Source organism: Ictidomys tridecemlineatus, chromosome 8 (assembly GCF_052094955.1).
Source record: "Ictidomys tridecemlineatus isolate mIctTri1 chromosome 8, mIctTri1.hap1, whole genome shotgun sequence".
Classification (NCBI taxonomy): Eukaryota; Metazoa; Chordata; class Mammalia; order Rodentia; family Sciuridae; genus Ictidomys; species Ictidomys tridecemlineatus.
This window is the reverse complement of record NC_135484.1, coordinates 119083776-119098289: the sequence shown is the minus strand read 5'-3', so window position 1 is coordinate 119098289 and position 14514 is coordinate 119083776. Positions and strand designations below refer to the sequence as shown.

Below are 14514 nucleotides of genomic sequence, written 5' to 3'. Positions count from 1 at the left end.
GTCCCTCTCAAACCCAGACTTCCACCCAGAACCCTGCCCCCACAGTTCCAGCTCTCACTGGTGGTGATGGTCTTAGAAGCAGGAGGACCCCAGCTGGTCCCTCGAAGGGCACGGACAGTGACCTGGTACTCCTGACCAGGGGCCAGTCCTCTCTGGTCATAGGCTGAGGCAGAACTGGGCACCCGCGCTGTGAATGGGGGGCTCGCCCCCTCTGTCTGTGAGAGAGAGTACCAGGTGGATCAGAGGCTGGTACTCTTGCCCAATTCCCCCCTATATCTCTTCTTTTTCCAATTCTGAACAGTGCCGGCATGGGACTGTGTGGAACTTTGCCCTGTACAAGCTGGGAGCAGGCAAGTAACAGCAAACATGTCCAGAGCCTTACTTCCTGCTAGCTGCTATTCTAGGCAATTTACAAATATGAACTCACTTAATTCTTTTTTGTTGTTGTTGTTTTGGTACTGGACCCAGAGGCATTTTATCACTGATCTACATTTCTAGCCCTTTTTAATAATTTTCATTTTTGAAACAGAGTCTCACTAAGTTGTTCAGGGTCTTACTAAGTTGCTGAGGCTGAGCTCAAACTTGCAATCCTCCTGCCTTGGGCTCCCAAATTGCTGGGATTATAGGCATAAGCCACCATGCTAGGCAAACTCACTTAATTCTTGTAACAGCTCTGTGAGATAGGTCCTATTGGTCCCATTTTACAGTTGAGGAAACTGAGAATGATAAGTGTCTTATCACTCAAATCAAGATAGTGGCAAGGACTTGAGCCCAGGCAGTGTGAACCCAGGTTTGCTCTTCCTGGGCATTCTTTGTTTTGTTCATCTACCAGAATCCCACCCGACAATCCTGCTGGCTTTCCCCTGGCAACCCCAACTACCTGAGTAGGAGGAGGCTTCTCCTAAACTTGTTCCTTTCAGAACAAATGAAGTAGACTAACGATCCCCTTTGAGTCTCACTTCCTCCTTCAAGTGTCTACTCAGCCTGAATCTCCAGCAGATGCCTGCCCTGGCTGTGTAATTTGGTTGTGGTCTGTATCATGATATTTCTTTTTAGGACTTTTCTCTTCAGCATGCTTCTAGACCCCTTTACAACAAGGCCTATGGGCTCAAAGTTCTAGAAATGTTTTTCTTTCTTTCTTTTTTGATAGCAGGAGCATATAATCACTGAACCACATCCCCAGCCCATTTTTTACTTTTGAGACAGAGTGTCACTAAATTGATTTAGGGCCTCACTAAGTTGCTGGGGCTGGCTTTGAATTTGTGATCCTTCTGCCTCAGCCTCCTGAGCTGCTGGGATTACAGGCATGGATACCATAGCCCGCTCACAAATGTTTCTTCATTGCTGATTTTGAACCTGAAATCATGCTCAGTAATGGAGACACAAAAATACAGTTCCTGTCCTTGGGTAGCTCATATTCTAGTAGCTAAATATAGATCTCCACATAAATCTCTTTGTATAGTAAGTGAGTTTGAGAAAACAACCCTTCTCTAAGTGTATATTTAAGGTAGTGTGATTGTATATGGTGGCCTCACAGGAAATTTGGGCTGCTGCTTTAGACAGAATCTTCAGAGTGCCAGTCTCTGGGGAGGCTGGAAGAGCTGGACATTTGTGAGCATTCTAACATCCCTGCATTTCACTGGGTTATCCAGCTAGGACAGCTGCTGAGGACACTGTGTTCTGCTTAGCTATGTTGGCCGTGATGGGGATGCCTCCATTCAGCCAAGAAGGATTGGAAATTTCTAAAGGTACTCTCCTAAACCAAGAGACTTGTGGGGAAATCAACATAGTAAATACCAAAGTATAAAACCAGATGAGAAGGCCACGTAGAGATTTCTTGTGGAGGATGAAATAAAGCTTTGTCAGAGTTTTCTGGGTTGAAAAGCTTTCCTGGACACACACGATCCCTGTTCCTGTCCTACTCAGGCTGCTCTCGGATATCCCAGGCTAGGAAACCTTGGATTGGCCCTCACTCAATACCTGTAACGTCTCACCCTTCCCAGAACCCATTTGCCCATTACTCTCACCCCTACTTTCTCTTGTCTCTGTCTCTTTTGTTTTTTCTTTCTCTCCTCTCCCTCCCCCCACCCCACACTTGGGTGCTCCCTGATTAAGCCTGGTTCTTTCATTAAGGCAAGCCTATCCCCAGGGTTTTCCTTCACTCTGTGGAATAGCCTGTCTATATTCTGTAGACACCATTTGGTTCCTCCTGAGATAGATTTGGGAACAGTCCCCTGAAAGTTCCACGGTCAGCCTAACCCATGTGTCCCAGCACCATCTTGCTGGCTGGAGGCAGATTCTGGCAGCTAACTCTGCCCCTTGGTAAAGCTTGGTTCCCTCAGCAATTGTTCTTGGTGAATTTTTAACTTTATTCTCAATGTCAACCTCCCTCAAAGGGAGGACTCTATCTTGACTGGTCCCTCACTCTCCCTTTTCAGACAAGACCCATGCAAAAACTCTTCTGTGTGTGCACTCTTGTTTCAAGCCAACACTTGGCCTAGTGTGTTTCCAGGCTGCAGAATACACCCAGACCAGGAATACCTGAACCTCTTTCTGAGGCAGGGATCACCTCCCTTAGGATGCCATGCTTTCTCTCACACTCTCATAACAGCCAACATTTTGGAAAATAGCAGCATTTCTTAAGTAATGATCCTCAGATTTGAGGCCATCAGAATCACCTGGGGGACCTGTTACAACATAGGTTACTGAGATCCATTTGCAGACTTTCTGGAGCAGAGAGCTTGGGTAGAGTCTGATATACCATATGTTTCTAACAAGTTCCCAAGGTAATGTTGATGTTGAGGACCAGGGAGCACTGAATACACTTTGAGGCCCACTGAGTCACAATAACAATGCCACATATGCAAGGAGAAGAGGGACATTCTTCTTCTGTGTTCTGAAAATAATTCCAATAACTAGGTGTGCCCTGTGGCCAAGAATAGCAGAGTTTGGATTTTTGAGAGAGAAGTATTTCCAGAAAGAGGGAGGGGATGAAGTAGAGACAGGCTTCAAGGAAAATGGCAGAGGTCAGAGGACAGTGAGCTACTGAACACTGTCCCATGCCAACAGAAATGGACAGAGAGCAGTGGCCAAAACAGAAGACTCAAGTGTAGAGGTCAGCTACACAAAGAAAGGACTGGGAGCACAGGCTGGTGTGGAATCCAAGAGGGGTGTTTAGGGACCAATTAACAGGAGCTTCTTTCACACCCAGGCCCACAAGGGATCCACAATATGACAGAGTTCCATATCCAGAGCAGAGTAGATGAACTGAGACCAGGACCACGCCTGGAGCAGGCCGGCCCAGCACCACCCTGTCTCAGAGTAAAGGGCAAAGCCTAGGGCTTTGGCTGGCAAGCTGCACCCCCTGACAACACCCAAGGATAAATCTGTATTTATTCAGAGCAGGAGACAACGGTCTCTGAAAGCTTCTCTTATCTCCAGTGTTTATTTTAATTCTTCTTTCTCTGAAGTTTCTTAGGAAAATTCCTTTTAAAAGTCCCACCCTCTTTGGATTAGAGCTATGTAAATAATGTACACATAGAAGAAGAGAGTGGGAGAAACACTTTAAAATGTTAGCAGTGCTTGTTTTAGTGTGGAGCAGCCAAGAATTATTTGTTTTTCTTTAGCTGCCAAGTTCTTGTCTCGTGATTAAATTATTTTTATCACAAATTTTTCTTTTAAACAGAAGAAAAAACCCAAGATACCTTGGTTGTATCACAAACTAGGGATTTCTGCCTCTTCTTTGGCCTGAGAGTGAGAAGAGATAGGACATGGTGGGGGGGGGGGTCTAGCCTGGGGGACATAATGAGACAGGCAAAGGGGGGCAAGGATGACAGCTAATATCTCTGAGCTATCCCTTCTGTCCTAGTACCTGACCAGGCTTTAGGCCCAGAGAGTTATTTATTTTTCCAGAGTCCTGGTTAAGATGATGGAGATGAGGGTGACATGGCACATCCCTTGTGGCATTTGGGGATGATGCAGGAAAACATGAGTTGGATGCTAGAAATGTCAGATGATTTAGAGCTGGGAAACAGCCATATCCTAAAAGCTCAATTCACAGAAAGGGAAGGCCCTAATAATAGGCCATAGGCTTTTCCCCTATTGTGCTCCCCAAAGGTTTTAATGGCAAGTTGGAGGCAGGCAGAGAAAGAATGCTTTGCAATGTGCTGGCGTCATGAAGGTGAAAGAACAAGTCCACAGACTCAAATTATTGCAACAGCCTAGACAGCTTGGCCTAAACCAAGAAAGATAACATTGAACAGAGTCAAAGGCAAAGACCTATATTTAGACTAAAAAGTGTATATAGTTGAATGTTGTCTTCTCTCTTTCCTTCCTTTCTTTCTTCCTTCCTGCCTTCCTCCCTTTTTTCTTTTTTCCTTGCTTATCTGTATTTTCTACATTTTATGCACTTGGCCCAGATGACTTTTATAATTAAAAGACACGTAAAAGAATTATGATCAAAATGCTGACAGTATTGTGACTACAAGTTAATATATGCCAACTCTGAGAAAAGTGCTGGTGCATCCAGAGTTAGCCAATGGGCTCCTCTCTGATGCCATTTTTGGGGAACATACAAAATGCAGGAAGCACAAGAATGTAATGAATTCAAACAACAAAAACTTAGGGGGAAGGGGTGAAGAAACTGAAGGGTTTTGCCTGGGGAGAATGAAATATAATTGATGGCTGATGTTGCCAAATATCTGGAGGCCTATGGTACAGGACACGGAAAAAGCAAAAAATATTCCAGCAGCTGGTGCATGCTCAGCTGGGCCAATGGATGGATGGTAGAATTTGGGCAAATTTGGATTCATCAACAAAATGAACTGACCAGCCTTGATGGCCAACAGTGGACTGTATAGCCTCAGGAAGTACTGAGCTCACTATCGCTAGAAGTGTTCCAACTGCACTAGACCAATGCTTGCTGGAGATGTCGCAGAGGCCACCAGGCCTGGTATGGCACAGGATAAGAAGGCCTGTACAGCAGCTTCAGGATTCCAGCCATCTGGGCTTAACCACTCATTACATGAACTTTTTGCATGAGGTGAGGACCCCCTCCCTTGCCACACATACTGCCAGTGCCACTCAGTCAGCTCACTCCTGGAGCTTGGCCCCCTTCTCACCGTGGGGATGAATTGAATTTCATAGGCATCCACAGAGCCAGGAACCCGGGTCCATTCTGTCCGAACTGTTGTTTCCTCCAGGAGGTGCATCCTCATGTTTTCAATGGCTGGCACCTCTGCCCAGGAGAACAGGGTAGGAAAAGCTGGTTAGCCCCAGGAAGCCACCCCCACAGCCCCTCTTACTTAAGGCCACACCAAGAGGCCATCCGACCTTCCCCTGCTCTCTGTAGGTGGGGAAAAGCTGGTAGAGGCTGGAACAGGGCCTGGGTCTCCCTCATCTTCCCATCTCCAGAAACACAGAATCTCTTTACAAGCAGCTAAAGGGAGCCCCAATCTGCTCCTCAGAGATCTGAAGCCCAGTCTCACCTGCTGACTGCCCCTCCACCCAATAGTTCTGCTTTTCTTGCTGGATTCTGGCTCCTCTGACTCCCACCCCTCTAACACCTACACCATCTCCCTCCACGTCTTGGGCACCCAAGGCTTTAGGTTTTCTGGATGGCTCTTGGTCCTAGAATCCCAGTCCTTGCCCAAACATATTGGAGAAGACTGCCTACTCACCTTCCCCACAGTCCTCCCCGGCATAGCCATCTTGGCAGAAGCAGCTACCCTGGCGACACTCTCCACGGCCATGACAGTCCCGAGGGCATATCTGGATAGCACAGTCAGGGCCTCGGAAGCCCTCAACGCATACACATTGACCTGCGCGGCACAGTTCCCTGGGCCCGCAGCCCCCTGGGCAGGCGCTGGCGGGAGGCTCTTCCTGCCCACAATCCTCACCGCCATAGCCCGTGTGGCATATGCACACTCCTTGAACACAGCGCCCACGACCTCGGCAGTCAGCTGGGCAGGTGCGGGTGGCACACACGGGGCCGGTGTAGCCTGGGTCACACACACAGCGTCCGTCCTCACAGCGGCCACGTCCGTGGCAATTGGAGGAGCAGGTGCGGATGCTGCAGTCCTCGCCTGCGTAACCCTCCCAGCAGGTGCATACACCGTCCTGGCACACGCCGTGTTGGCTGCAGTCTCGTGGGCACCGCCTTACACCGCAGTCCTCGCCGGAGTAGCCGTCATCACACACGCAGCGCCCATCTAGGCACTGGCCGCGCCCTCGACAGCCCCCAGGGCAACTGCGTGTACTGCAGTCCTCGCCTGAGTATCCAGCATGGCATACACACACGCCATCCTCGCATCGGCCATGTCCGCGGCAGTCTCCAGGACACCGACGGCTCCCACAGTCCTCGCCAGTAAAGCCTGGGTTGCACACACAGCGGCCGTCCACACAGCGCCCCCTCCCGCGGCAGTCTCCAGGACAGGCACGCGTGCCACAGTCCCGGCCCGTGTATCCAGGCCAACACACGCAACGGCCACTCTCGCAGCGGCCACGACCACGACAGTCCCCAGGACAGCTGCGCACACCGCAATCCTCACCGCTGTAACCCGTGTTGCACACACACACACCGTTCTCACAGCGCCCACGGCCTCTACAGTCGCGCGGGCAGGCACGGGCGCTACAGTCAGGCCCGGTATAACCCGGCCAGCACACACAGCGGCCATCCTCACAGCGGCCCCTTTGGTTGCAGTCGCCAGGGCAGCTACGCACGCCGCAATCGTCCCCGCTGTAGCCTGCGTCGCAGATGCATTCGCCATCCTCACAGCGCCCACGTCCCCGGCAGTTGCGAGGACAAGTTCGGGTGCTACAGTCCTCACCTGCGTACCCGGGCCAGCACACACAGCGGCCGTCCACGCAGCGCCCTCCCTCACCACAGTCCCAAGGGCAGCTCCGCACGCCGCAGTCTTCTCCAGTGTAGCCAGGGTCACAGACGCAGCGTCCGGCCTCACAACGCCCTCTCTGGCTGCAGCCTCGAGGGCAGCTTTTCACCCCACAGTCCTCACCAGAGTAGCCAGGATTGCACACACAGCGCCCATTCTCACAACGTCCTCTCTGGCTGCAACTGCGAGGGCAGCTTTTCACACCACAGTCCTCACCAGTGTAACCTGGGTCGCACACACAGCGTCCGTCCTCGCAGCGTCCTCTCTGGCTGCAGCTCCGAGGGCAGGAGCGCTGGCCACAATCGGGGCCTGAGAAGCCTGCCCTGCAGACGCACACACCTTGCACACAGCGCCCTCGGCCTTGGCAATCCCCTGGGCAAGAAGGCCAACCACAACTTGGGCCGGTATAGCCAGGGAAACACACGCAGCGACCTCGGATGCAGCGACCCTGATCGTTGCAGTCATCGGGACAAGACCCGGATTCTGCAGGAGGGGAGGAGGGGGACATCCCAGACTCTGTGGGGTCAGAGCAGGTGGGTCCACCCCACCCTGGCTCACAGGAACAGGCACAACGGCTCAGGTCAAACACACCATGAAGGCTGCAAAGGCTACGAACATCTGTCTGGCCTAAAGTGGGAGAGAGAGAGACAGGCCTCAGTCTCTCTGCAGGGAGAGAGACTGAGCCTACATAGTGCTCCTGTGCCCTCCTCCAGCAGGGCCAGCCTCATTTCATAAGGCCAACTTAGTTTTCAGTTGCTTAATGACCTTATCAAATGCTTGGGTTGACATCTAGCCCAGCTCTACTCCCCAAGTTGTGCCCTGGGCTGCATCCACCCCTCCTAATAGCAAGGAAGGGGTGCCTTTTTGTAATTCATACCAAGATTCAAGATCCTTTATGGACTAATGATGCCACCCAACTCTAACCCTCTTCTCCACCCTCTCTTCTGTGCCTCCTCTTGTGATGATCAGCTCACCTGTGCCAGCCTGGGCAGCAGCAGGACAACATCCCCCAGTACACTGTTCCTTGAGCCCCTTCACCAACTCCTCTAAGATCTCTAGCCGGATTCTCAGGGCCTGCATCTCTGAGGCAGGGACAGGGGGCTCAGTGCCTGGGGGACAACCACAGCCAGCAGAGGGGGGCAGATTAATGCGATGGGTGAACACCACTTGCTTTTCCCCTCCTTCCATAGTATGCTCGTAAAGTTGAGAAGAGGGGCTTCCTCCCCCTGGTTGGGGAGGGGGCCGTGGAGCTGGGAGTGTGACATTCGACCGTGGAGGGAAGGGGCCTGCGCTGGCTGTGCCCAGCAGTACCAGGAAGGTCAGACTGGAGGTTAAAGGACATTGGGCTGGCATCGTTCAGGAGGCTGCAGGGAGAGAGGGCAAGTATGAGAGCAGCTTCAAAAGGAAGGAGACAAAATGCATCACCCCCTTTTCCCCAACACACCAGCAGTCCCACCACTCACAACTAATCTACCCAACTCACATATTTGTGAAAATTCACATTCAGCCCAACCCCAAAAGATACTTTCCTGGGCATTATCTGGTCTCTACCACTCTTTGTAATGTCATTTGGTTACCTTGTTCCCTTTATAAAAACTGTGTTCTCCCTTCACAGGCAGAGTGATCTTTTATTTGTCACAAGTGCTCGAAGTTTACACTAGCCTAAGGGCTTTGCACTGTTATCTTCCCTCTGTCTAGGATGCTCTTCACTCAATTTAATTTTGTTTTTGTTTTTACCACTGAGCTACATCCCCAGCTGGCCACTTCTAGTTCAAATCTTAATTCATGCGTCATTGACCCTGAGAGTCCTTCCTTATGCTGGGTCAGTAGTCTTCATCTCAATGGCCTGTTTATGTTCCTCATGGCATTTTCTGCTGCCTTGTTTTCTTGTTCTTTTGTCTTTTCCCACTACCATAATGGGTGCCTCTTTGGAACAGGGATCTTGACTGTCCTAGCACTGCTGTACCCCTGTCCCTAACAAAGTAATGTGTTGGTAAATGTGCCACCCAATACATAGATATTGAATGAAATTAGTAGATGAGTATCTAGGGCCAGTCCTTCACCAAGCACCTGGATCCCAGCTCCTGTAGTCTTTCAGAATCCTTAAGGTATAGATTATTTTCCCTTCTTCATTCTCAACTAGATCTTTCCCATCAGTTTTTTTTAAAATAAGTTCATATATCTCCCATTTTAAAAAAAAAAGCCTCTTCCTTGGGACTTACATTATCAAGTGCCAAGATTTATTATAAAGTTGCAAGAATAGTCACATGGAAGAGAATAAGAGCCAGAAAAGACCCAAGCACAGATGGTCACCTGATAAATGACAAAAGTGCCTTTGCAATTAAGGAAAAAGGGGTTGGGGGTGTAGTTCACTGGTAGAGCGCTTGTCTAGAATGTGTGAGGCTATGGGTTTGATCTCTAACCCTGGAAAGAAAGGAAGGAAGGAAGGAAGGAAGGAAGGAAGGAAGGAAGGAAGGAAGGAAGGAAGGAAGGAAAGAAATAATGGTTGTTTAATGATGGTCTTTTTAATGAATGGTGCTGAGTGGATTGAAGTACCATGCAGAAAAAAAATCAATCTCCACTTCATATCCATATTTAGAGGCTAAAGTGAGATGGATTGTGAACTTAAATATGAAAGGTAAAGCAATGCTTTTCCTAACAATACCTTATAGAAAAAAAATACAAGAAACCCTTTATGACTTTGGAGTAAGTTAAGATTTCTTAAATGGAACACACAAAAAACCTAACCATAAAAGAAATAAACACAGTGGATCTCACTGAGAATTGATAACTTCTGGTCATCAATTGACACTAGTAAAAATAAGAAGGCAAGCCACAGGATGGGATAAAATCTCTCCCTGCCCCCCCCCCTCTCTCTCACACACACACACACACACACACACACACACACACACACAAATCTATTAAAGAACAGAAAGCCAAATTTTTTTTAACTGGCAAAAGACTTAAATAAGTACTCCAGAAAAGAATGTATCCAAAGAGCCAATAAACATAAAAAGGTGTACATCATTAGTCATCAGGAAAAATGCAAATTCACACCACAATGAGATGCCACTAAATAACCACCAGAATGGCTAAACTTAAAAGGACTGTTTGATATGGGCAAGAATATGAAGCAACTGAAATTCTCACACGTTGTAAGCAGAGCATAGATTAGTGTGGGCACTTTGGAAAACTGATAGTATCTACTAAAGCATATAGCCACCAGGTGAGTAGTGCATCTATGTTATCCCAGAGACTCAGAAGGCTGAGATAGGAGGATTTTTAAAAAATATTTATTTTTTAGCTGGGCACAATATCTTTATTTTATTTATTTTTATGTGGTGCTGAGGATAGAACTCAGGGCCTCACACATGCTACGTGGGTGCTCTACCACTGAGCCACAACCCCAGCCCAGGAGGATCTTAAGTTCAAGAACAACCTTCACAACTGAGGGAGACCCTGCTTCAAAATAAAAATTAAAACAAAGGGATGGGGGTATAACTCAGTGATAGAGGACCCTGGGTTCAATCCCCAGTGCCACACACACACACACACACACAGACAAAAAAAAAAAAAAAGGAAGGAAGGAAGGAAAAGAAAACAATAACTGAGCTGTTCATTTAACATTTGTACATTTCACTGTCTGAAAAATTAAACCCTAAAATAAAGAAATTTTAAAAATCTTCCCTGATATCGCACTCCTTCCAGCCACCACCACATATTTTTTTTGCACCTAGTTCATGGTCAGAGTTGGCAAAATATTTATCTGCACTTGTCTCCACTTCCCCATATCCCACACATGACTCAATCCACTCTTGTCTGGCTTCACACAACCCCTTTAACCAACCAAACAACACTCCTGAAATATCCCAATGATCTTGGTGTCACAAAATCCAAGGGACCATTTGTCTTCGTCTTACTTGGCCTCTCTCAAAATCAAATACAGTTGATCATATCTCCCATTTTAAAACATTCTATGCCTGAGATTTTTAGTATGGAAGCCAGAAGAAGTATGTGACTATTGAACACTCGAGATGTGGCTGGGTGAGGAAGGAGCCAAGTATTATTTAGCATTTTTAAAAAGCTCCCCAAATAATGGTAATCTGCAGTAAAGAACTCCTGCTCTTGTCACCTACCTAATTACCATCATCCAGACTTTTACTGTAATTTCCAAACTATATGCCAATTTGTAAAACCAGCCCAGACATTTCTTACCTCCACAACAATATATCTTACAGCCTCCTTGGCATCTTCTCTGAAACTGAACTCATGATTGTCTTTCCCATATCCCTTCCCTCCCAATGCACAGGCTCTATTATTCATCCAGCTCTATTAGCAGAAACCCAACTCTCATTCAATGCCACCATATTTCATCATACTTATCCACATTTTCTTATAAACATCTCTTTCTTTCCCTCTTACCATCATTATAGTCCAATCTAGTATCCACCTCTTGCCTAACAATGGCCATTGACTTCTAGCTGATCTTCCACAACCCGGAAAGGCAACCAGATGTCCCTATTCTCCTTGGAACTCTTAAGTGTCTCCCCTCCAAATTATCTCAGAACAATGATAAACAGCCTTGCATCACCTGGCCGCTGTTGACTTCTCTTACTTCATCTCCCTTCTTCTTTCCACTCCAGTTCCACTCGCCTTCTTTAGGTCCCTCATATTCCTTGTGCTTCTTCCTGATCCCAGATCTTCATATACACTGTTCCCTCTATGTGGATTACTCTTCCCTTCTCTCTTGGCTTCCAGATCCTTCAAATCTCAGCCCTATATCATTTCCTCATGAAAGCCTTTCTGAACAAGTCAGGTCCCCCATCATGTGATATCACAGTACCATATAATTCCCACTTGCAGCATTTATAACAATTTGTGATCATATACAAATAGATATATGATGGGATTATTTTATTACTTTCTTGCCTATTCTCAATCTTCCCATTAGACCATAAGGTCTATGGGGCAGTCATAGTAACTGTTCCCCCGACCTTGTCAGCTGTATCCTTGCACCAAGCACATATCAGGTGCTCAATAAATATTTATTCACTATAGGAATGAATGAAAATTTCAATTTAAGCTCAGGACTAGCATTAAGGCTGAAGTCAAGAATAGGACCAAGGTCAGGGCTAGGACCACGGACAGTGTCTGTGAATAGAAGTTAGTTAGAAAGCAGTAGCCAGGGTAGACCAGTCAGAGACCAGAGTTGGATGGATCCTGGAAGGACCAGATGGTATAAGCACTTTAGAAAACTGTTTGGCTGAATTTACTTGATTTAATAAAGCTGAACATATGTAAACCCCATGACCTTGCAATTCCAGTCCTAGGAATACAACCAACATAGCACTACTACCCAGAATAGTTTCAAACTGGGAGCTACCCACATGCTTCACATCAGCAGAACGGATTAAATAATTGTGATTCATTCTTACAGTAGAATAAAATAAGCAATGAGAAGGAACTACAGCTAAATGTAGTAATATAGATGAATCTTACTAAAAGCTTGAGCAAATGAAGCCAGACACACAAGAGAACATGCTGAATAATTCTATTTAAATGAAGTTCAAGAAGAGAGGATGGTAATCTACAGTGTTGAGTCATGAATATGGTGCTCATAGTTCGGGTAATGACCAGATGGGACATGATGGGAGAATACAGAGTGTTGAGAATTAACTAATCAATTAATGGTACTGGGACTGAACCTAGGGTTTGGTGCATACTAGGCAAATGCTTTACCACCAAGCTACACTCCCCAATACTTTTAAAAAACATATACTATATATATAAAAAACAGTGCTGGTAATCGAGCCCAGGGAAATCTTATTTCTTAATCTGGGTAATGGTTTTTCACTGTGGCAAGGGCTGGGACATAAAGGAGATAGTGGTTTGAGAGGCAAGGAGGGAGGGAGGGTTCTGGAGAATGAGGGAGTACAGAGGAGTGAGTCAAGCTTCAGTTCAGGTAAAAGTTGAGGAGTAATGTTGGCAGGTGTCGGCTCTTCTAGACTAGAGGGACTGGAGACAGGAGGGCAGAGTAGGCATCGGAAAAATGAACTAGTAAGGGAAGGTGTCACAGATGAGGAGGCAAGGGACTGACCCCCCTCCCTCAATTTACATATTTCCTGCCTGCCTCTGAGTCAGAGAAAAATGAGTTTTCAGGGCTACAAGCCCCCGCAGTCCCCCATCAGCCATCAAGACACAGAGGGGAACTGGACACCAGAGACAGTGTTTCCACAAGGAGAGGCACCTCACCTCAGGTAGCCAAGGCAGACAAATCTGAATGTAGACAGCCACCCTTTTCTGTGCCCCAGCCCTTCTCAGGTAGAGGTGTAGTTTTAGGTATCAGGTGGGTTCTGGCTTAAACTACCTGTCACTCTGTCTAAAGCTGTGCAAATCATCCACACACCAACTATGATGGTGCATGCACAGACAAATATGTAACACAAATAAAGATATTCACATGTGTTCATCCACAAATACAAATATGAACATGCTTGTGCATAAAATACTTACATCCACCTATAAAGCCTGAATCTGTGCAGGCACGTGTACACAGTACACACCATACTCACACTCAGACACACAACCTCCCCTCTACCTAGCCATTGAGTGATGACTACGAAAGTTGATTTCTTGCTGTCTCAAAGGGCAGCTGTGAAAATGAAGAACTGAATTGAATAGAAGGGAACTGCACTCCTAGGACTCTTCCGAAGTGGGAGGCGGAGGATACATGGTCCCTCTTGTATTCTCTGACACTGCTGAAGGCCTCTGGGAATTCTCCAGTCCCTTTCCCATCCCCCAACCCCCATAGGATTCAGTCTCTTTCCCCATGGGCACGGAAGGGAGTCTCTGTAGCAGGAAGGAGTATACAGAATCCATTGCCTTCTCTGGAAAGCTGGTCTAGAAGACAGGTGCAACCCCCATAAACCATTCCCAGAGCCTCCTTCCCAGTTCCCTCCCCTTCCCTTCCACCGCCACCCCTCTAGCCACCCACTCCAATTCTTGGAAAATTTTGACTATTCTCTTAGCAATGGGCAAGCAAATTTGGGTATCTCTTGTGTCTCCCCTCTGACTCTCCCAAGTGTGGCTGGTTGGGAGAAATGTGGCCTCACCCTCTTGGCATTCTTCCCACAGTTGGAGGACTGGTAGGGGTAGGGGCATCTTCCCAAACTGTGACTCAGCATCCCTGGTATTTGGTTTTGTGGCCAACTTTGACACTTTGCTCATCATGGACTCTAGAACCCATGGGGTGTGGAGGGGGTGGGCTTCTATGAGGGATGTGTCAGAGACTGGGGGGTTCTGATCCCATCCTAATTCCTCCCTCTGCCCCTCCTGTCACACCCCTAGCTGAATTTGGCAATGAGGGGTAAAGGCAGAAGGAGTCTAAGAGTGAGAAAGGAGGGAAGGAGCACAGGAGCCTGAGATATTGGATAAGAAGCAGGTGGGAAGAGAGTACTGGTAAGGGAGAGTTGGGGACCTAGCTGCCCCTTATCCTATAGAGTCAGCTGATGGGCCAGGAGAATGGAAAAACTAAGACAAAAGGATTTCCGGATCCCTAGTGGGAAAGGTCAGGAGGACAGTGAGAGACAGGAAGGCGAGTTCTGGTTCTACATTAGTGGCC

General features: G+C 47.5%; 1 protein-coding gene across 13 annotated transcripts in view; it reads right to left on the bottom strand.

The window, feature by feature from the left end:
* Window positions 1-14514, bottom strand: part of Tnxb (tenascin XB) — a 65424-nt gene that overhangs the window by 44474 nt on the left and 6436 nt on the right. For all 13 annotated transcript variants that reach the window (XM_078020258.1, XM_078020249.1, XM_078020248.1 and 10 more), the window contains 4 exons: window positions 7865-8254; window positions 5679-7517; window positions 5121-5236; window positions 59-215 (listed from right to left, as the gene is read on the bottom strand). In XM_078020258.1, the coding sequence (XP_077876384.1) occupies window positions 59-215; window positions 5121-5236; window positions 5679-7517; window positions 7865-8243 (2491 nt within the window). In that variant the 5' untranslated portion in view covers window positions 8244-8254. The remainder of the gene's footprint in view (window positions 1-58; window positions 216-5120; window positions 5237-5678; window positions 7518-7864; window positions 8255-14514) is intronic.